This window comes from Bufo gargarizans, chromosome 6 (assembly GCF_014858855.1).
Source record: "Bufo gargarizans isolate SCDJY-AF-19 chromosome 6, ASM1485885v1, whole genome shotgun sequence".
Classification (NCBI taxonomy): domain Eukaryota; kingdom Metazoa; phylum Chordata; class Amphibia; order Anura; family Bufonidae; genus Bufo; species Bufo gargarizans.
In genome coordinates this window covers 337,592,788-337,617,064 of record NC_058085.1, presented here as the reverse complement: position 1 = coordinate 337,617,064, position 24,277 = coordinate 337,592,788, and the positions used below count along the sequence as shown (strand labels likewise).

Here is a 24,277-nt window from a genome sequence, read left to right as displayed (position 1 = left end):
TCCTGGTCTTCCTGCCACGCTCTGCTGTGACCTGACAGCATGAAGTCATATAGCAGGCCGATGTCATCACGCTTTGCACAGGTCACAGCATAGCACACGGAGCCCTGCAGGAGAAGAGCAGGAAGCTGTGAGTACAGAGCCTGCACAGGGAGCGTTTTATTCAACGCTCCTCCTGTACTAATCAGCGCTTCCATAACGGAGGCACTTATTAGTATTCATAAACAATGGCAACGAAGAAAGTAGTCAGCGGCACTCACCAGTGTACTGTGTCGAATCGATGCTTTATTCCACAAAAGACATGGCATGGGGCAGACAGACAACTACACACACCAAACAGCGGCGACCGTTTCGTGCTAAATGCGCTTCATCTGGCTGTGTGTCCTTATTAGTATTCACTTCATAAGACGCACTGACATTCCCCCCCCCCCCCACACTTTATAGGGCGAAAAATACGGTATTCAAATTCCTTACCCTTTTTCCATCTTTTTAAATTTAAAGAAGTTGACTAGTTTACAATGGCATTTCTCAAAACGTCATAAACAGTCTTAAATGCTCTTTAGGCCTCATGCACACGACTAAAGAGCTGCAAACCTCGGATCCGCAAAACACGGAAGCGGTCCGTGTGCTGTACGCTTTTTTTTTTTGTTTGTTGCGGATCCGTTAATTTCATAGTGTTTACTTTTTGTGGACAAGTATAGGACATGTTCCATCATTTGTGGAACGGACATATGGACGCGGAAAGCACTCGAATGTAGGGTTGTCACGATACCAAAATTTTGATTTGATTTAGATACCATAAAAAGGTATTGCGATACTCAATACCAAGCGAAAACAATAAAACATAAAAAAAGCTGCGTGCATTCCGCACTTTATGGAATGTCCGGCCCATAATAGCACAGTCGGATCCTATTTTTTGGGGGGACAAGGTGAATAAAAAATGGCGAATCGCAGTTTATTTTTATTTTTTTTCTGTTACATTTTTTTAAAATATTTTAATAGTTTGGACTTTTTATACGTGGCGATATGTAATATGTTTATTGTTTATATATTTTATATGTAAAATTGGGAAAGGGGGTGATTTATACTTGATATATTATTATTATTTTTTTTAATAACTATTTCTCCCTTAGGGGCTAGAACCTGGGATCTTTTGATCCCTTGTCCTATTCACCTAAAGGGTCCATTCACACATCCGCAAAATGGGTCCTCATCCGTTCCACAATTTTGCGGAACAGGTGTGGACTCATTCATTTTCGATGGGGCCGGAATGTGCTGTCCGGATCCGCACTTCCGTTCCGCAAAAAAATAGAACATGTCCTATTCTTGTCCGCAATTGCTAGCGATTTGCAGATTGCCGGTGTCTGTGTTTTGCGGATCCGCAAAACACATACGGACGTGTGGATAGACCCTAATAGAGCTCTGTTAGGGTGAATAGGACTTTACACTCTCCCTGCTGCCCTGGGCTTTGTGCACACGGCAGCAGGGAGATTACCTGGCTGCCATGGTAACTGATCGGAGCCCCGCGATTTCACTTCTTGGGCTCCGATCACAACTGCCACTGCACCACCAATGAGGAGGAGGGGAGAGGACCCTGTGGCCACTTCCACCAATGATTTAATACTGGTGGGGTTGGGGGCGCACTGCACCACCAATGATTTAATACTGGACGGCGGCTTGCACGTTCAAGACAGCGATGCCCGGCCGGGATAAGCCTTCAATCAAGCTCACTAAGCCCGCCCAGCAGCCAGACGGAAACCAGGAAGTGAACAGCGCAGCTGGTGATTATGAAATTGCTAGATGGGACAACCCCTTTAATGGTTTAGTTATCTTCACTGGTGGCACAGTGGCCACTGTCCCTCCCCTCCTCCGCCTCTCTCTCCGGTCATTGGTAGCAGCGGCACAGGGGGGAGGGAGAGAGAGTGACTTCTCCTCCCCTGTGCTACTGAGGGACCATGGCGCCTTCCATATTCTGTGAAAGTAGCGCCATTGATAACGGTACAAAAGTTTCGATTGGGTATCGATTATTCGATACCCGGTGAAACCCTACTCGAATGACATTGTAAATTGGCCAACCCCTTCAACTGTAAGTGACTATCGCTGACACGGAGCACTGGGCAAAGCACCCCAGAGACCCTGCAGGTCATGGCTTGTGTTGTCAGGTATCTGGTCTCCAGCAAAGAACGATGCAGATAACTAAAACGATTTGTTTTTCAGACTTAAAGCCCTTATTAATAAAGCCCACGTCACCCTGTTCATGAAGGGGAACAAACAGGTAGGACGGATGGAAGTGCGACTGTTGTGTTCCTTGTTAATAGAAGACTGATAACCACAATGTATTTTCCAGATGGCTAAATGTGGATTCAGCAGACAGATTCTGGAGATCCTGAACAACATGGGGTACGTTGTAGACGCTGAGCTGCCGGATGCTGGGACTCGTGAGGAATTATTGATGGGCTTTGTTTGCCCCTTGTAAATACTAATGTTCTGCTCGGCTTATTGAAGAAATGTCATCTTTGTTTCTGAAAGTGATTTCTCTCTCTCGTTGTTCAGTTGCATTTTATTCCATGTTGTACATTTCATATTTTTTGTGTTGGAAGGTATTAGGGCTCCGCAGAATTTTTTATTTATTTATTATTTTTTTTTTTAACTTGAAAGGGGTTGTCAACTAGACAAAAACTTGGGCAGCCTTCAAATGGTAAAGTAACAAAAGCATCGATACTCTCCCCTTCTAAGGGCTAATTTACACGGCCATTGTTCGGCTATTCCATGGATTGGGGGGACTCAATGCACGGGCACCATCCGTGCAGCTGCCGCGACGGATCCAGGCCCACTCAACTTCAATAGAATAGGTCTGTGATCCGTCCGCACCGCAAAACATGTTCTCATTTTTTTGCGGTGCGGAGGCACAAACCGGAACCCCACGGAGGTACCGCGTAGTGGTTCCGTGTCTCTGTTCCGAAACCGGCCTTCCAGAGTGCTGACCCATATAAGTGACCTCATCTTCCTGGCTGCGAAAAGAGGTTTTTTTATTTTTTATTTTACCATAAGTACAGGGGTTAACCGAGTTTTTATTTAACTCTGACAACCACTTTAAAGGGGTATTCCAGTAAAGTAACTTAATTTTTACAAAACTGCATTGAGGCTGCAAGCTGTGACCCAACCAGAACCCATACCTCTACCTATAACTAGAGTTTCAACTTACCTTGCAATCCATTTGTCTAGCGCCTGTGTGAGCCTGCAACACACAGAGTATCATGGCGGCTGATCTTCCCTCACAAAACTTCAAAGACTACAATCCCCACAATCCTGAGCTTTCCTGCTGCGAGTGCTGATGTTTACTGATTGGCTGCCTGATACACAGTCCGGTCACGCCCCGTCTACGCAGTAATCACCAGCACACTGACACGCCCATTTAGCTAGAGAACTGATAGCAGCACACTGAGCATGCTCGACCTAGCAAAGGCTCAGAACTACAGGTCGAGGCCATGGTAATTTATGAGGAAACACAGTGGGTAGCGGAGGAAGAAAACTACTTTTATAACTACTGAATGGTAAATATGTGAAATGTACATTATATTAGGTAAATATTGATGAAGAATTAGTCTAAAACATAAGTTATATTTCTGGTAACTGGAATACCCCTTTAAGTTAAAAAAAAAAAAACATGGACATGCGTGGCACTGTTTCTATAAAAATCTTCTTTATCACTATTGGGATTTAGGGGGAAAAGACTTTACCAACATCGCCTTAAAGGCGGTATCCGACTTGCACTGCGCTTCCGTGTGGCGACTGCTTCTGGGGTCATGTGACCCTAGCCTGGAGTTAGAACCCACAGCACATGTGTCAGAATGAATCTCTCACTAGTGCTTTGGCTAGCAATTCATTCTCACGCATACGCTGTGGGTTCTAAAAACCAGGCTAGGACCATCTGCCAAACGTACAACACGTGATCCAGGAAATAGCCGCCTCGCGGGAGCTCAGCGCAAGTAGGAATAACCCCTTTCCCACTAGCGTTGTTAGAATCTGTTGCCGGAACTGTCTGCCGGATCCAGAAATCTGTATGCAAACGGATATCTTTTTTTTCGGATACGGATCCGTTAGACATATTCAGTGAAATACCGGATCCGTCTTTCCGGTATCATCTGGAATAATTGATCCGGTATTAAAAAATGTTATCAAATCAAAAGCCTGGCGCATGCGCAGACCAGAAAACCGGATGCGGCGATGCGACAATTTCCAGAACACTTGGTCCCGGATCTGGCATTAATACATTTCAATGGAAATCCGGCAAGTGCGGTAGTGTTCCAGAATTTTGGCTGCGGCATTTTGTCCGATCGAATACCATACAAGGGATGGAACGGAAGACGTCCTGATGCTTACTGAACGGATTGCTTTCTATTCAGAATGCATTGGAACAAAACTGATGCGTTTCTTTCCATTATTGAGATCCTTTACCGGATTTCAATACCAGAAAAGAATAACGCTAGTGCGAAAGTACCCTAACTCTCCTCCAGTTTTTAGTTTTTTTTTGCCTTCTTGCTGCTGTATTCTTCAAATTCCTGAATTCAGTCTCCCTGCTGCTCCATTCCAAGAAAATATATAAAATACTATGTAATAAAGCTTAAAAATGACATGCATATTTAGAATGTTAGTATCCCCATGTATAGTGATCACACAGTGGACACACTCAGTTTTTCATGGCCATTTTTAAACCAGTTTTACATTCATTTTTTGGCGGTCTGGCCGTTTTTAAAGGCCGTTTTGCATCTGTTTTTAACGGCCATTAAAAATCTGTCTCTTTCCTTGGCGTTTTTTCAAACCAAACCCTGCTGTCCCAGCGAATATGTCCCCCTTAGTGGCCCCCGAGCAGTAATAATGTTACTCTTAGTGGCACCCCAGCAGTAATAATGTTACTCATAGGTGGGCACCCACAGCAGTAATGAATGTTCCCCATAGTAGTTCTAGTAGTCCCAGTATTAATAATGTTCCCAGTACGTGGCCCCCAGCAGTAATAATGTCCCCCATAGTGGTCCCCAGCAGTAGTAATGTCCCCCATAGTAGTTCCTAGTAGTTCCAGTATTAATAATGTTCCCCATAGTGGCCCCCAGCAGTAATAATGTTCCCCATAGTGGCCCCCAGCAGTAATAATGTTCCCCATAGTGGCCCCCAGCAGTAATAATGTTCCCCATAGTGGCCCCCAGCAGTAATAATGTTCCCCATAGTGGCCCCCAGCAGTAATAGTGTTCCCCATAGTGCCCCCCAGCAGTAATAATGTTCCACAGAGTCGTCCCTAGCAGTAATAATGTTCCCCATAGTGGCCTCCAGCAGTAATAATGGCCTCCAGCAGTAATAATGGCCTCCAGCAGTAATAATGTCCACCATAGTAGTTCCAGTACTAATACTGTTCCCCATAGAGTCGTCCCCAGCAGTAATAATGTTCCCCAGAGTCGTCCCCAGCAGTAATAATGTTCCCCAGAGTCGTCCCCAGCAGTAATAATGTTCCCCAGAGTCGTCCCCAGCAGTAATAATGTTCCCCAGAGTCGTCCCCAGCAGTAATAATGTTCCCCAGAGTCGTCCCCAGCAGTAATAATGTTCCCCAGAGTCGTCCCCAGCAGTAATAATGTTTTTTTTTGTAAGCCAAAAAAAGACTACATTAATACACCTGCACACGCAGGGGGGTAGTTGCTTGTCTTTTGATGCTGAAGGACCTGCGCTCAAGCGTGCTGTCACCATGCTCTCCCATGGTGACGTCATCACACTTGAGCGCAGGTCCTTCGGCAGGTCTTTCAGCATCAAGAGACAAGCGAACTGTCTAAAAGGCCATTTTGCACTATTGTACTCCTTTTTAACTTCTTGAAGACATGAGAACCATGAAGGGACACGTACGGTGACTACCTCATGATGCTGTCATCAAAGCTAAAGGGGAATGTAATTCTACGTGCGTTCCTTCATCGCTTTCATGTCTTCAATATAAATCTTCTGTGTAGAAAAAAAAACACAAGAAAACTGTGGAGACAGAAGGTGTCTTCAGACTTTTGACTGGTACTGTATATATCTTAGAAAATCTTACGAAAATAATTCACAGCTCGTCTCGCAAAAATAATAAAACTTCATGTCTGACCAAATGGAGGAGGCGAGCAATTATTATTTGGCCAAAGTCCGTGACATCTTTCAGGTGTTAATTTGCTCTTAAAGGGTCCTGAATTATTTGCCAGTTGTATTTTTTTCAGACCTAAATTGAACGTCTACAATAAAAAGAGGACAATTTCACTAAGGGGTGTCACAGGGTTAAAGGGCATCTGTCAGCAGTTTACTACCTATGACACTGGCTGACGTGTTACATGTGCACTTGGCAGCTGAAGGCATCCGTGTTGGTCCCATGTTCATATGTGTCCGCATTACTGAGAAAAATGTTTTATTATATGTAAATGAGCCTCTAGGAGCAACAGGGGCGTTACCATTACACCTAGAGGCTCGGCTCTCTCTGCAACTGCTGCTACCTCTCCACTTTCACTGACAGGTCCAGGTATGCTGATGTTTTCACTGCCTGGTTCTGTCAATCAAAGTGGAGAGGATGCGGCAGTTGCAGAGAGAGCAGAGCCTCTAGGTGTAATGACAACACCCCCGTTGCTCCTAGAGGCTTATTTGCATATAATAAAACATGTTTCTCAGCAATGTGGGCACATATGAACATGGGACCAACACGGATGCCTTCAGCTGCCACGTGCACATGTAAGGCTACTTTCACACTTGCGTTTGATCGGATCCGTCTGCATTAATAACTTAGAAAAATTTCTAAGTGCGAAAGTAGCCTGAGCGGATCCGTTCAGACTTTCAATGTAAAGTCAATGGGGGACGGATCCGCTTGAAGATTGAGCCATATGGTGTCATCTTCAAGCGGATCCGTTCCCATTGACTTACATTGTAAGTCTGGACGGATCCGCACGCCTCCGCACGGCCAGGCGGACAGCTGAACGCTGCAAGCAGCGTTCAGCTGTCCGCCTGGCCGTGCGGAGGCGAGCGGAGCGGAGGCTGAACGCCGCCAGACTGAAGCAGTCTGAGCGGATCCGCATCCATTCAGACTGCATCAGGGCTGGACGGAAGCGTTCTGCTCCGCTCGTGAGCCCCTTCAAACGAAGCTCACGAGCGGACAGCAGAACGCTAGTGTGAAAGTAGCCTAACAGGTCAGCCAGTGTCATAGGGACAAAACTGCTGACAGATGCCCTTTAAAGGATTTACACTAGGGGTGCACCGAAATGAAAATTCTGGTCCGAAACTGAAACCGAAAATTCAGGATACCCTTGACCGAAAACCGAAACCGAAACTGCCTTTTTGCCCAAATACTTTTAAAATACATTTTTTAAGTAAAAAAAAAGGAAAGTGAATTAAAATATAAAGTTAAACAGATACATAGATATTATACACACAATGCCACCCAAAGTGGTTATTTTAAAAAAATGTCACTCTTCCCCCCCCCCTCCCTCCCTTGTCACTCTCCCCCCCCCTCCTCCCTCCCTTGTCACTCCCCCCCCTCCTTCCTCCCTTGTCACTCCCCCCCTCCTCCCTCCCTTGTCACTCCCCCCCTCCTCCCTCCCTTGTCACTCCCCCCCTCCTCCCTCCCTTGTCACTCCCCCCCCTCCTCCCTCCCTTGTCACTCTCCCCCCCTCCCTCCCTTGTCACTCTCCCCCCCTCCTTCCCTTGTCACTCTCCCCCCCTCCTTTGTCACTCTCTCCCCCCCCCTCCCTTGTCACTCTCTCCCCCCCTCCCTTGTCACTCTCTTCCCCCCCTCCTTTGTCACTCTCTCCCCCCCTCCCTTGTCACTCTCTTCCCCCCCTCCTTTGTCACTCTCTTCCCCCCCTCCTTTGTCACTCTCTTCCCCCCCTCCTTTGTCACTCTCTTCCCCCCCTCCTTTGTCACTCTCTTCCCCCCCTCCTTTGTCACTCTCTTCCCCCCCTCCTTTGTCACTCTCTTCCCCCCCCTCCCTCCCTTGTCACTCTCATTTCCCCCCTCCCTTGTCACTCTTATTCTACCCCCCCCTCCCTTGTCACTCTCATTCTACCCCCTCCCTTGTCACTCTCATTCTACCCCCCCTTGTCACTCTCATTCTACTCCCCCCCCCTCTCTTGTCACTCTCATTCTACCCCCCTCCCTTGTCACTCTCATTCTACCCCCCCTCCCTTGTCACTCTCATTCTACCCCCCCTCCCTTGTCACTCTCATTTTAGACCCCCCCCTCCCCCTCCCTTGTCACCTCTAGTGTAGCCTGTGTAGCGTGGCCGAGCTCTGTTCGGTCCGTGGTACAGGAGCATTTGTTTCTTGTACCCGGCCGGACTGAAAGGAAGTGCACACTAAGTGAGCACTTCCTGTCAGTCCGGCCGGGTACAGGAAACAAAAGCTCCTGTACCGCGGAACGAACAGAGCTCGGCCACGCTACACTAACAACAGCAGTAGCACAGAGCAGACACAGCAGGCTGCGCAGCACTGAGCCGGAGATTCTTTAGAGCGGCAAGCGTTTAGGAGGCACAGCATGAGGGGCGCCGCCCGAACGTATATAACCAACCATATTTTCGGCTGCCGGAATTTCGGTGCACCCCTAATTTACACCAGGGAGGTCTAACATTTGTCCTTTTATGTTTAGGATTAATGTGACAAAATATAACTAATGGGGGCTCTTCTTAAAGGGGTTTGCAGAACTAGAGTTTTCTTATAGGGGCAGGTGGTTTTTTAGACTTCTTTAATCAACCCAGTAGAAGAATATTGGACACAGCCTACAACTCCTTACATGGAGCAGAAGGCGTGAGATGTTGATGTGTAATGACATGTTCTCCTCCCTTTCAGTGTGGATTATGAAACCTTTGACATCTTGGAGGACGAAGAGGTGAGAAATGAACAGAATCAATTTGTTTTCATTGGGTCTAGTGATCCACATTTATTTTACTACAGTTTTATACGCATTTTTGTCGTTAAATACCTTATATTTCTACAGAAGTTTAAAGAACTTTACAAGATCATTGTAGAAGTTAAAAGGAAATGTCACCTATATGTTTTTTTTTTCTGCCAGTTAAAACCAGATAGCGACACACATCCTTTTTTATGTTTTTATTTTCTTATTGTAGATTATAAAAAAAAAATTAATCTGTGTCCTGAACATGATTATTTGGGCAGCCATCTTTCCTGAACTGTTCTTTACCGCATTTAGGGTACATTCACACGACCGTGTGTAATCCTTTCCATTTTGCGGTCCGCAAATAACGGAACCGTGTGTCCGTATTTTGCAGACAAATGACTTCCATTTGTGTTCCGTATGTCTTCCGTTTTTTACATTGCCCAAAAAACGGAAGGAAAAAAGAGAGAGAGAATTTTTTTTTTTATTAAGGCCTTCAAAAATATGGAAACGGATCCGCAAAAAACGGATGACATACAGAAACCATTCCGTATGTCATCCGCAATTTATGGATCCATTGACTTGAATGGGGCTGCGGACAGATCTGTGCGGACAATAGTAGGACAAGCTTCATATTTTTGCGGACTAGAAATGCGGAAACATGGATACGGACAACATACTGACAGTTGTCCTTACATTTTATTCACCCATAGAACGAATGGATCCGCATCTATTCCGCAAAATGCGGAACGGATGCGGATAAAATTATACGGTCATGTGAATGTACCCTTATAGTTATGCTTTAAAGCAGCCTCCATAGGTCATAGAGTTCTATGGGAGTTTTCTAGGCATGCCCTGTGACTTGCAGAGGTCATGGTATGGGGAAGCTGTGACATCACCTACTGTGAATGGATCCTGTGTTATTTATACAGAGGTGATATCCATCATTTGTAATCCTGCCTCTTATAATAATGGTATGACTGCTGAAAAAGTGACCCGTACAGACCAAGAAGTGGCGCCTATTAGTTTTAGTGGCCAGTGTGAAAACTGCAGAATTTTAGAATTTGTTTAAAACTAGACAGACTCTGCTCTCTCTTCACTTGCCACGCCCCCTAGCCTTTAACCCTTTCAAGCCCGGATTATTATTTTTTTTTTTTTTTGTATTTTTTTGGCGTTTTTTCATTTTGCGCTCCATGCCTTCCCAGAGCCATAACTTTTTTATTTGTATGTTGACATAGCCGTATGATGTAGTTCAAAGCGGGAAAAAAATTACAAATGGGGTGAAATTGCAAATAAAAAAAAAAAAAGCAATTCCACCACAGTTTTACAGGTTTTTTATTTACGACGTTCAATGTACAATAAAACTGACTGGTTACTTTTATTGTACAGGTCAGTACGAATCCGGTGATACCTTGTATGTATAGTTTTTCTTGCATTTTGATAGTGATAAAAAAAATCTGTTTAATTTTTTTGTCGCCATATTTTGACCCCTATATCTTTTTTATAATTATGTGTATGGAGGCTAATTTTTTCGCGGGCGATCAGAATTTTTCATTGATATCATTCTGGGGTGTGTATGACTTTTTGATCACTTTTTATAATTTTTTTTTGTAGAAAATGAAGCGACCAAAAACGACGAATCGGCCACTTGGATGCTTTTTTCCGTTTTGCTGTTTGCCGTATGGGGAATTTATTTTTATACTATGGGCGTTTTTCGCACATCGCGGCACCCATGGTGTATTTTTTTTTTTTTGGGGGAAAATGGGGGTAATTTGAATAATTTTTTTTATGCATTTTTTTTTCTAAATGTTTTTTTTTTATTTATTAATTTTTTATAGTTCCCATAGGGAACTATAACAATCAATCATCTGATTGCTATTATCATAGACTCCAATGCACTTGCATTGGAATCTGTGATAATTTTAGTACTTTCCTATGGAGCCCTATTACAGGCAAGGGCTCCATAGGAAATACTATGCAGCAGCCTCCTGTCATTTACAGAGAGAGGGGCTGCTGCACACAAGCTCCGACTCCTCCGATCGCCACACAACCAGCGCGCTCAGATACCGTGGTCAGGATTGACCACGGCATCTGAGGGGTTAAATATCCGCGATCGGCATTAATGCTGGTTGCAGACATGAGCCACGGGTGTCTGCTAAAAGAAGCGGGCGGCCACCCGCGACTATTGTGCCCGCAGCAGGCAGGAGCGGGCGCCATCTTTAAACACACGCCCGATAAAGTACATGTACGTCATCGGGCGTGAAAGGGTTAACAGAGCCAGGCATTATGATGATGTCTCTGCCTGGCCCTGTCAATCATAGTGGAGACAATGCTACAGTTGCAGAGAGAGCTGAGACTAGGTGTAATGGTAACGCCCCCGTTGCTCCTCAAGGTTAATTTGCATTTATTAAAACATAATTTTCTCAGCAATGCGGACACATAAGAACATGGGACAAACACAGATGTCTTCAGCTACCAAGCGCACACGTAACAGGTTAGCCAGTGTCATAAGGACAAATCTGCTGACAGATGCCCTTTAAAAATGTTTATTATAAAATCTTGATTTAAACAATAAGTCATTTTCTGGTGACACTTTCCCTTTAAAAGCTATGTTATACTCCTGAGCTGTAATTATAATTCTGCAGGCTTAAAAACTGAAACCTCCCAAGTCCTTCTCAGCACAGAGCTTGGTCTGGTGACTATTATTGTGGGAAGTACCGGTGTTATACCAGGCACTGTATGAATAGCAACTAACCATGACGTGGTGCTGACCATGCATATTAGATGTGTATGGAGGTCTTCTGATTCTCCTCTGGTGACGGATTGGACAGGTTGGATGGTATAATGCCTGATCCTTTGTTCCAGAGGTGTCCGACAGCAGTTCATTCCCCTCCCCCATTGATAAGCATGCTTGCTCTGCTGAACTAATCACATCTATGGGGAAGCCAGGAGGAGCAGCTCTCTCCAAAACTAGCAAAATGGGCAAGATGGCCGCCTGAATGATAAGTAGATTAGAAAAATAAAGCTACTTCTTTCCATAAATAGTGCCACACCTGTCTACAGGTTCTGTGTGGTATTGCAGCACAACCTTATTCACTTCAGTATAGCTGGGCTCTAATTTCAGACACGACCCATAGACACGTGTGTCGCTGTTTCTTGAAGAAAGCAACCGTGTTTTTCTAAGCCTGAAAACCCCTTTAAGTGTATGGCCAGTGTAAGTCCCCCACTGTCTTCTAGTAGTTCTAATGACAAGCTTGCTGGCTGTTTACGATAACTATCAGAGGCGTCAGTGCAGGTCTGGAGTACAAGCCATGCTGGACAGTTGAAACCAGAACAAAAAGACACATATGCATGTTTTTTCATTTTTGGTCAATTAGGATTACTATAATTATTATTATTTGCCAAATTCCAGAGTAATGAGAGAGAGAGAGAATGTTTTTAGGCATTTTTATTACTTTCTGCAATGTCTACAAAGTTTACATGCACTAAGATTACTATGCCTTTAAACAATTCTGGACTGCCCATATGAGGATGTAATGTGTTTGGAAGCTTCTGTTAGGTTTGTTGGCGACATCTGAGTTAATTAGAGACACACCTGTGGATGTATTTAAATGCACACCTGAAACACACTGCTTCTTTGTGTAGCATCATGGGAAAGTCTAAAGAAATCAGCCAAGATATCAGGAAGAGAATTGTGGACTTGCACAAGTCTGGCTCAACCTTGGGTGCAATTTCAAGATACCTGAAGGTGACTCGTTCATCTGTAAAAACAGTCGTACAAGTAAATTCTACAAATAAGATGGGAATGTCCAGCCATCATACCGCTCAGGAAGGAGACTGGTTCTGTGTCCCAGAGATGAACGTGTTTTGGTCCAATGTGCATATCAACCCAAGAACTAGAGCAGAAGACCTTGTGAAGATGATTGCGGAAGCTGGTAAGATTGTGTCAATATCCATAGGGAAACGAGTACAACATGGGCTGAAAGGCCACTTTGCCAGGGTGAAGCCATTACTACAAAAGACACATATACATTTCAGAATAATGTTTGCAAATGCACACAGGAACAAAGACCTACATTTTTGGAGACATGTCCTGTGGCCTGATGAAACTAAAATGGAACTTTTTGGCCATAATGACCATCGTTACGTTTGGAGAAAAAAGGGAGATGCTTGGAAGCCTAAGAGTACATCCCAACTGTGAAACATGGGGGTGGCAGCATCATGTTGTGGGGTTGTTTTGCTGCAGGAGGGACTGATGCACTTCACAAAATAGACGGCATCATGAGGAAAGAAGATTATGTGGAAATACTGAAGCAACATCTCAAGACATCAGCCAGGAAGTTAAAGCTTGGGTGGGATGGGTCTTACAAATGGACAATGACCCGAAGCATACTGCCTAACTGGTTACAAAGTTGTTAAGGAAAACAAGGTCAATGTTTTGAAGTGACCATCACAAAGGCCTGATTGAAAATGTATGGGCAAAGCTGAAAAGGCAGGTGCGAGCAAGGCGACTAACAAACATGGTTCAGTTGCACCAGTTCTGTCAGGAGGAATGGGCCCAAATTCCGATTAACTATTGTGAGAATCATGTGGAAGGATTTCCAAAACGTTTGACCCAAGTCACACAGTTTAAGGGCAGTGGTACCAAATATTTATGAAATGTATGTAAACTTTTGACTTTGCAGAAAGTAATTAAAATGCCTTAAAACATTCTCTCTCTCTCTCATTACTCTGGCATTTGGCAAATAATAATAATTATGGTTAATGAATACTTCTGTTCAGTTTTTACAAAAGAAAAAGAAGAAGGACCTCCACTAGAAAGGATGACTATTAAATCGTTTGATGCATGTGTCTTTACAGAGGAAGATGTTCTAAGTTTGCTGTCTAAAGTGAAGACAAATAAGTCACAGGGGCCTGATGAGATACACCCAAAATTATTAAAAGAGCTTAGTGGTGAGCTGGCAAAACCGTTAACAGATTTATTTAACCAATCATTAGTAACAGGAGTCGTCCCGGAAGATTGGAAATTGGCAAATGTCGTGCGCATTCACAAGAAAGGTAGTAGGGAGGAATCGAGCAACTATAGACCAATGAGTCTGACATCAATAGTAGGCAAATTAATGGAAACCCTACTAAAGGATAGGATTGTGGAACATCTAAAATCCCATGGATTGCAAGATGAAAAACAGCATGGGTTTACTTCAGGGAGATCATGTCAAACAAATCTTATAGATTTTTTTGACTGGGTGACTAAAATAATAGATGGCAGAGGTGCAGTAGACATCGCTTATCTAGACTTTAGTAAGGCTTTTGACACTGTCCCACACAGAAGACTTATCAATAAACTGCAGTCATTGAGCATGGACTCCCATATTGTTGAGTGGATTAGGCAGTGGTTGAGTGACAGACAACAGAGGGTTGTAGTCAATGGAGAACATTCAAAACAAGGTCATGTTACCAGTGGGATTCCACAGGGATCTGTACTGGGACCAATTTTGTTTAATATCTTCATAAGTGATATTGCAAAAGGCCTCGATGGTAAGGTTTGTCTTTTTGCTGATGACACAAAGATATGTAACAGGGTTGATGTTCCTGGAGGGATACACCAAATGGAAAAGGATTTAGGAAAACTAGAAGAATGGTCAGAACTCTGGCAACTGAAATTTAATGAGGATAAGTGCAAGATAATGCACCTGGGGCGTAAAAACCCAAGGGCAGAATATAGAATATTTGACACAGTCCTGACCTCAGTATCTGAGGAAAGGGATTTAGGAGTAATTATTTCAGAAGACTTAAAGGTGGGAAGACAATGTCATAGAGCAGCAGGAAATGCCAGCAGAATGCTTGGATGTATAGGGAGAGGTATAAGCAGTAGAAAGAGTGAAGTGCTCATGCCGCTGTACAGAACACTGGTGAGACCTCACTTGGAGTATTGTGCGCAGTACTGGAGGCCATATCTCCAGAAGGATATTGATACTCTAGAGAGAGTTCAGAGAAGAGCTACTAAACTAGTACATGGATTGCAGGATAAAACTTACCAGGAAAGGTTAAAAGACCTTAATATGTATAGCTTGGAAGAAAGAAGAGACCGAGGGGATATGATAGAAACTTTTAAATACATAAAGGGAATCAACTCGGTAAAGGAGGAGAGCATATTTAAAAGAAGAAAAACTACCACAAGAGGACACAGTTTTAAATTAGAGGGGCAAAGGTTTAAAAGTAATATCAGGAAGTATTACTTTACTGAGAGAGTAGTGGATGCATGGAATAGCCTTCCTGCAGAAGTGGTAGCTGCAAATACAGTGGAGGAGTTTAAGCATGCATGGGATAGGCATAAGGCCATCCTTCATATAAGATAGGGCCAGGGGCTATCCATAGTATTCAGATATATTGGGCAGACTAGATGGGCCAAATGGTTCTTATCTGCCGACACATCCAAGTTTCTATGGTAATTCTAATTGACCAAAAACAGGAAAAGGTTTATTCTGATTTCATGTCAGATATTGAGAAAAACCTGCATATGTGTCTTTTTATATAGTGTATGTAAACTTTTTAAAAGATATAAAGGGTGCACAGATCATTTATATATAAAAATGGTAAAATGCTATTCATTAATATGTTTTAATAGTGAAATGCCATCTTATAAAGTTCTGGCACCCCCACCGATCCTGAGAGTAAAGGGGGCACAGAACTGCTGTAGCGCTGAATCGCCTTCTGCGTTTTCCCTGCACAGTGGTGCTCCTGGGGGCTTCACACTGCTACACTAATGCTGTGTCCCATTTAGTCTCAGTATTGGTGGGGGTCTCACAGGTTGGACCCAGACTGATTATAAAGTGGTCGTATATTCCAGTAATATTGATGACCTATCCTCAGGATAGGTCATGTAGATGGGGGTCAGACTCCCTGCATTCCAGCAGATAAGTGGGTCGGCAGAGCTCATAGTAGACCGAGCACACCGCCATACATGGTACTACACAGCCGCAAGTCCATGGGACTGTGACGTCACTGGCGGAGGAAGAGGCCCAGCACACAATTTGGACGCCATGACCACTTTCAACAGGGATGCTGAGAGTTGGACTCCAAAAATAAAAATTGTTGAACTGTTCTCAGGATAGTTCATCAATATTAAACACTTGAAAAACCCCTTTTAGATACCTGGGCACATGTGTTTGACTACTCTGAGATCTTGGTATAATTTGGTTTGTCCAGTGGAGGTTGAACAATGGTTAGCATCGATGATAAAGTGTGGAGCCTGAAGAACACAGGTTCTGGGAAGTAGGTGTCCACTGCTTGCTCAGGTTATTAGTCCCTATCTTGTTGGTCTGATGCTTCTCCGTGATTGCTATGACAGAGGATGGCTTATATTTACTGAGGGTTTTTTCGTACAATTGTATGTAATATGTCAGTTTACTGTATGATTCTACTAAGGCAGTGATTGATTGAGATGCTGGCTGTGGGCGCTGTGTGTGATTTTCTTAATGGTCGTTTTCTCCATTTTCTCCATAAGGTACGGCAAGGATTAAAGACATATTCTAACTGGCCAACTTACCCACAGCTGTACGTAAATGGAGAACTTCTAGGAGGCTTGGACATTGTCAAGGTAACCTATGACTATTTTCATTGTGTCTGAAAGGATTAAAGCAGTGATCCCAAAACTTTATACCATGAAGGAACCTGTGGAAATAGTTTTGTCATCCTGAGGAACCCTCCAGACAGAGATCAGTCACTCCCATTACCATGGCAAAGCACAGAGCAACATATAAACTTCTCATATTCCCTTCCATGTGGCTATGTGACTTCTGACACGATATACCACAACGGCCGTTGTACATGATACAAGATGGCCCATGTGTGAGCAGAAAGATCATTAAATTGCTTAATTGTGTTCACTTTAACCCCTTAAATGAACACTATATTTTCACACCACTTTGCATAAATCAATAGTATAGGTGAATATAAGAAAATGTGTAATATATATTATCAGAGGAAAATGCCTCTTTGCTATTTTTTCCCTCCACCCTAAATTAATATTATTCGTCTTGAGAAGTAGAAACTTGACTGTCTGCTCATTCCTTCTCCATAGACTTTAATAAGCAGCATGAGTCTGATGCTTTACTGAGCTTAAGTCTGTCTCATTCTCTCAAGAGAGAAGTTTGGGAACAGGAAAGAGCTGGTAGATGAAGAAAGGAGGCAGCTTTTTTTTCTTTTCCTTTTTAAAAGCTGTTCAGTGTGGTTGAAACAAAGTTTTATCCGAATCGACTTTGGATGTTTCATCCAAAGTCGATTCGCTCATCCCTAGTGATGCCACATTTATACAGTCTTGTTTACATTTTTTACAACTTTTTTCATAATCAAAACAATTTTTTTTTTTAGCGGCCATATTCTAAGACCCATACCATATTTATCTGACCATTCCCAGAGCTACGGGTTTGATTTTTGCAGGGGAACTTGTAAATTTGTATTGATACCATTTTAGGTTTCTTTTGACTTTTTGATCAACTTCTACTCCCATTTTTGGAAGGCGAATGGAACCAAAAAACATTTATTTTTTAAATTATATTTCCTGGAGATGATTATGGGGCAGGCATCTTGCTTTTGCTGCTGTTACATGCATTTAGAGATGTTCTTCACTGCCGCCACCATGCGCCATAGACACAATGGTCAGGAGGATCCTCTGACTTCTGTGGGAGAGTCTTCTAGGCATGCTTTGTCACCTGTGCAGAGGTCAGCAAGGAGAACTGTTAGGGCTCATCCACATGAACGTATTTCACTTCAGTGGGGCCCTAAAAGATGCAGATAGCACACCCGTTCCATTCTGCGCCCCCTGCAAAAAATAGAACATGTCCTATTGTCCGCATTACGGACAAGGATAGGACAGTTCTGTAGAGCCAGGATGTTCTGTTCCGCAAAATGCGGAAGGCACTTGGCCAGTATCTGTGTTTTGCGGATCCGCATTTAGTGGACTGCAAGAATGGCTACGGCCATGTGCAGGAGCCCTTATGCTGTTATATCCCCTATGACAGTGATGGCGAACCTTTTAGAGGCCGAGTGCCCAAACTGCAACCCGAAACCCACTTATTTATCGCAAAGTGCCAACACGTCAATTTCACCTGAATACCAATATAGTATATCTTCCATGTACTTTATTATTTAGCTATAATAGCCAGCCTACAATCAGTGCGCTGCCTGTGCTGTTCATAGTGCGCCCTAAGTCTAAGGCATATTGGTACTCTATATACTTTTTCCAGGGTGCGGGTGCCCACAGAGACTGCACTGAATGCCGCCTCTGGCACCCGTGCCATAGGTTCGCCACCACTGACCTGTGACATATATATATCTTTGTCATTCTAATCCTGACTAGGAGATGACTGCTGAAAAGTGATCCATACAGAACAGGAAGTGGCACTACTATTAGACCTAGTGGACTATCCGAAAACTGTGTTTTTTTTTATTTATTTATTTTTAAATATAGATAGTGACCATGAAAATAACACCACCAAAAATTCTTTAAAATGTTTAATATAAAAATGTGATTTAAGCAATAGTTCATTTTTTGATGGCACATTCCTTTTCATTTCTTGGCCTTGTGATCATTTGATTGTTTCAGTAATACACTACACTAATTATTGCATAGATTTGAAAAAAAGACACAGGTCCATCATGTTCATCCTTTCTCAGATCAATTATGACATTTGTTAGATGTAGTCGTTTGCTACTAGTTAAGCATCTAGCCCTTTTCTAAATGCTGACCTAGTATCTGCCATTACTACCTCTGGGGTAGGGCATTCCATTGTCTGACTGCTCTAACTGTAAAGAATCCTGTATTGATGTCTAAATCACCTTCCCTCCACATTGTAAAGTCTTTGGAACGAACAAACCATGTCCTAGTGCTTTGTACTGACCACACGTGTATTAATACATGTAAATAAGATTGCATCTAAGGTGTCTTTTTTTATTATTATTTTTCTCCCCGAGATGAGCAAGCCTGATGGTCACCCGTCTCTGAAACCTTTCTAGTGCTTTTATATTCTTTTTAGTATTTGGAGTCCAAAACTGAATCCCAAATTCAAGATATGAAAATGACTCCTGAGCCGCTCCATCCCACCAGCGCTGTAAATGTACGGCACTGTGGATAGGTCAGTATCTGATCGGTGGTGGTCCAACACCCGGAACACCTGCCGATCAGAAGGCACCGGCACTTGCAATAGCGTTGCGGCCTTCTCGCCACGTTCATTGGTCACATGGCCTAGTCGCAGCTCAGCTCCAGTCAAGTGATGCCAAACATAATCGCTATACATTGGTACTGTGCTTGGTGAGCTGAGAGAAGGCTGCAGTGCTACTGTGAGCAGTGGTGCCTTCTCCAACAGCTGATCAGCAGGGGTCCCGGGTGTCGGACCCCCACCGATCAGATACTGATGACCGCTCCAGACGATAGGTCATCAGTATAAAAGTCTCCTCAAACCCCATTTAAGGATATCTACACTTTACATATTCATTCTGAAATTCAACCTCTACTTTTGAAGCTGCAGAATTGCAAATGCAGCTCTGGAGGCTGTAACCTCCCGTATACAGATCTGATTATTGCTTTACTTTGTGATCTCTGTTAATTTGATTCCATGTTTTCTTTATACAGGAGATGAAAGAAAGCGGTGACTTGGAATCCATGCTGAAGGGTGGACATTAATGGACGAGGATGCCTTAGACCAGAACATCTGATAGTGAATAAATTGCTCAGACCTCACCTCCTGGACCTCACCTTGAAAGGCCGTGGTGTGTCCAGGATACACTTTATAGGGAATTGGGGACGACCGTGTCCCTACGTATTCATGTGACATTTGCTCCTATTAAACATCAGCAGAAATGTTTTAATGTAATAAACATTGTTACAATCACTTCTAGTCTCTTTTATAATATCTGCAACCAAGAGCTGGTTCTACAGGGCAGACAGGAGAGCCAGTGCCTACTGGACAGAGAGGAGCCACCCCCATAATGACGTCCATCTTACCTTATAGAACATAGGAAAAGGTTTTGTCCTGTCAGCACAATCATTCTTATCATTCCTGGTGACAGTCACACATGGAAGCATTATGATACCCACAGGGTCCATCACAGAATGAGAAAGGTTCGTTAGACTCCAAACCTCATCCTGCTGCTTCCTAATGTGTAGCCATGAAGTTCGGGATGAGAGATGCTGTAGATCCATATCAGCTTTTATGGGACAAAAAAAAAAAAGTGAAACCAAATTCACACATTGCAGGTTTTCTGTGGAGATTCTGGATTGGAAATCCATTGCGATGTACAGCACAGGGCATGTGGGTGAGGGTCACCACAAAATCTGCTCAGAAACCAGGGCATTTAAGTTCTGGATTTTCACACCCGGTTTCACCATTTGCACTGCAAATATAGATTTTGCTGAAGTTTCATTGCAGCCTTGATGCAGATTCGCAGTAAAATCCACTAAAGTAGATGTCCTCCATGTCTGGCCGTGATCTGACTGGTAGGAATAAGAAATAAGCTGTTGCAGCCTTATCAGTGCACTGTGTATACCAGGGGACAGCAACCTCCGGCACTCCAGCTGTTGTGAAACTACAACTCCCATCATGCTTCATTCATTTCTATGGGAGTTCGAAGAACAGCCGAGCAAGTATGCATGCTGGAAGTTGTAGTTTCACCACAGCCGGAGTTGCTGATCCCTGGTGTATACAGACAATGATGAAAAAGCAGGGATGTGTCTCCAATGTGGCTGCTCGGGAACATTTAAAAAAATATATTAATAAGCCTCTTCTACAGGATCAGAATTGTGTCTAATTGATGACACTAAAATCACTTACAGGAGAGAGCAAAAAAAAAAGTATAAATCTATAAATTTTTTGAACCGATCGCTTATCTTATAGCACTAGGCAAGAACAGCGCTCCTCAGAGTAACTGCAGTCAGCAGACATATCATTGACTCATATGAGGGGAGATTCACAAGGACTGCAGGTGGAGTCACCACACAGACACATCCTGGCCATGGGCTACAACTGTCATTCCTCGTGTCGAGCCACTCATGACCCAGTATACAAGTATCCTTTGGCGGACTGGGCATCCGACTACCAAAGAAATTCCTTCTGTGGCTGCAGTCCTGGTAAAAAGGTCTAAAATACACAAGTCTACAATAGGGTTGCCCTTTTATTTTCATTTATTTATATTGAACGTACCACCCTATTGTGCGCCCCCTCCCCTCTTTCTTTCTCTCTTCCCCTCGTTCCCGAGCGGAATTTAGATATACGTCCGACATTGAAGTTTAAAACTCATGACCCAGAGACAGGATCAGAAGCATCTTAGGCCGCATTCACATCTCCGCTTAGGAGATCCAGCACAGAGTAGCGCGCCAGATCCTCTACTTCACCACCAGGTCCACATTGCCTGCAATGAGGTTCGGTGGTGATCCAGTCGATTTCGGAGTAAATGCTGGGTTTTGGCCTGCAGTTTTTGGTTTTTTTGTTTTTTTTTGTCTGTCGGCTGTCAGTCGGCATTTGCACTGGATCTCCTAAGTGAACATGGACTTAACTGGGCTAAGGAGGAAAAGGACTGGGCTGTTTCTCAGAAGTCCTGTTTTTTTTCATTTGCAAATCAAGTTCCCAGAGTCTGGAGGAAGAGTGGAGAGGAGCACAGCCCAAGTTGCTTGAGGTCCAGTGTGAAGTTTCCAAAGTGATGGAATGAGGAGCCATGTCATCTGCTGCTGTTGGTCCACTGTCTTCTATCAAGTCCAAGGTCAGCACAGCTGTCTAGAAGGACATTTTAAAGAACTTCATGCTTCCCTCTGCTGACCAGCTTTATGGAGATACTGATTTCATTTTTCAGCAGAACTTGGGATCAGCCTACACTGCCAGCAGTACCTATGCCTGGTTTAATAACCAAAGTACCACTGTGCTTGATTGGCCAGCAAACTTCCCTGACCTAAACCCCATAGAGAATCTATGAGGAATGGTCAAGAGGCAGATGAGAGACACCAGACCCAACAAAGTTGAAGGCCACTATCAAAACAACCTGGGCTTCCATAACACCTCAGCTGTGCCTCAGGCTGATCGCCTCCATGCCACACTGCATTGATGCAATAAAGGATGCAAAAGGAGCCCCTGACCAAGTATTGAGTGCATATACTGGACATACTTTCAATAGGCCAACATTTCTGTATTAAAAATCAGTTTTTTTTAATTGGCCTTATAATCAAATTTTCTGAGATACTAACATTTGGATTTTAATTAGCTGTAAGCCACAATCATCAACATTAAAATAAAATAAAAACACTCTGTGTGTAATGAGTCTATAAATTATATGAGGTTCACTTTTTTAAATGAATTACTGAAATAAATTAAGCTTTTCATGATCTAATTTCTTGAGATGCACCTGTACTTTACCACAGCCCTATAATTAACCAGAGAGAAGAGCAGCCTCAAAAGGAGGGTCTCACTTTGGCTGATCCAGTGTTACCCAGACAGCCCATTGGTTCTGGTGCCCAGCAGATAATACTTCATTCTCAGTCGCCATCTGTTGTAAAACTGAAATTTCCTACATGTCCGGACAGCCGCATAGCATGATTTTTTAACTGAGAAAATCAGGATTTGATCCAAAAACAACTACATAAGAAACATTTTTCTATACTTTACACAATGGAGCCTTGACAGATACATTTTCTTAATCACTAACCAGGTATTCAAATCTCTTTACATAGTCAAAAATAATTTTATTTCGAATCTGAATATATACAGTAGCTTTCGGCATTTTCAAGAATTTCCACAGGATGGCAGCAGAGGACAACATAAATGGTCTGCATGCTGTAGTTGATCTTTTTGACACTAGATGGCAGAACAGCCTTTCATAACTTTCTCATTTATTGATCTACACTACATGTTCAGGTATTTGTAGGATGTGCTGTTCATAATTCACAGGATCGGTAAGTTTAAAAAGATAAAAAATCCCTTCATTGTGCCGATAAAGGCTGAACTATATGCAAGATATTAAAGTGCCAAGGACATCAAGAGAAGAGGCACCTTCATTTACAGACACTGGGCTCAATATCAGCAGTTGATGTGATCTACCACTCCAGTGTCATACTACCGCCCTATGATGCTTTTCCAGGACCCCTCTAATTACAGACTCTCCCTATTTGGAGACAAACTATAAATGGTGAGGATCTTTTGCCTGAGAATCTCAGCTTTGCCCTACGCAACTTCTAGTGCACTGGTGCCTCGCAGGCAAATATCTTTCAGACTGGAAGCGGTATATTCACACACAGCAGATTTGTTGCAGATATGTCTATGACTGTACCATTCAGATAAATGGGGCTTACAGAAATCCATGTGCAAGGTTCCTGCGTCCCAGCTGCAGGCTCTGGTCAGCAGCGCTCCTCTTGGACCTCTCAGTGATCCCCAGACTGATGCCACCTACATCCCTAGCATTGGACTTTTTTAAAACTGCTTGCTACAAAATAAAAGCCTTCAATCACGGGCAGCGCTGTATCCACGATCCTTCTTGTATCCTCTCCACTGACATTCACAAGGATGGAACTGATTTTAAGAAATTTCTGTAACAAATCTGCCACATCTGAATATACCCTTCAATGGGTTGTCTGACATTGGGAACCCCTTTTGATATGTGCAGACTGGCTGCAAGGGTTAAATCTAAAAAATATCTTCCAGTGCCGAGCTCCAAGCTTTTCATCTGCTTCCAGTCCCCACTGGACCAGAAGTGTGACATGCAGTCTTTATGCCCATTGCGACTGCCGGCCGATCAGTGTCCGTGTCAGGGGCGGACTGGGAACTTAAAGTGGCCCCAAGTTGTAGTCTGGTCTAGGTTGATGGAAGACAGGGCCAACAATACCATATTATGGCACATTATACCACCCCAACATACTACTAGGAGCACAAAATACATCCCCAAAAACTTCCACTGGCTGGCCATGAGGAGGGCTCAGGCGGCCCCATGGCCATCGGTCTACTGGGAAATTTCCCTGTAAGGTCTATGGCCAATTCGCCCCTGGTCAGTGGTGACGTGTTGTGCTTGCACACCTCCGTGTATAGTGTCACACTTCTGGTCCAGCAGGGACCAGAAGCAGAGAAGAGAACTCTGCGGTGAAACTGAGCGCCGGTGAAAGGATAGTCTTTTTTTTTAAACCTTGCACCCAGCCTGCACATCCCAAAGGGGGCTCACGATCTTGGAGGACTCCTTTACCAGTCCAGTTCTCAATAATGCCTCATAATAGAAAATCTAACTTAACTGGAATGTCCCTCTACACGTACGTTTTGTATTATATTTCTATGGCTGTCGAATAATCCAGTACAGACCAGCTGACTAAATCAAACTGTCTCTGAGGCCACCGTGCTACATGAGATGAACTGTGATTGGTAGA

General features: G+C 43.5%; 1 protein-coding gene across 1 annotated transcript in view; it reads left to right on the top strand.

Moving 5' to 3' along the window:
• The window catches only part of GLRX3 (glutaredoxin 3), a 64,747-nt gene extending 44,972 nt beyond the window's left edge, over positions 1 to 19,775 (top strand). The window contains exons 7-11 of the mRNA XM_044297186.1: positions 2,215 to 2,272; positions 2,345 to 2,397; positions 8,838 to 8,877; positions 16,391 to 16,483; positions 19,517 to 19,775. Coding sequence (XP_044153121.1) covers positions 2,215 to 2,272; positions 2,345 to 2,397; positions 8,838 to 8,877; positions 16,391 to 16,483; positions 19,517 to 19,567 — 295 coding nt within the window. The 3' untranslated portion in view covers positions 19,568 to 19,775. The remainder of the gene's footprint in view (positions 1 to 2,214; positions 2,273 to 2,344; positions 2,398 to 8,837; positions 8,878 to 16,390; positions 16,484 to 19,516) is intronic.
• The last annotated feature ends 4,502 nt before the right edge of the window (positions 19,776 to 24,277 follow it).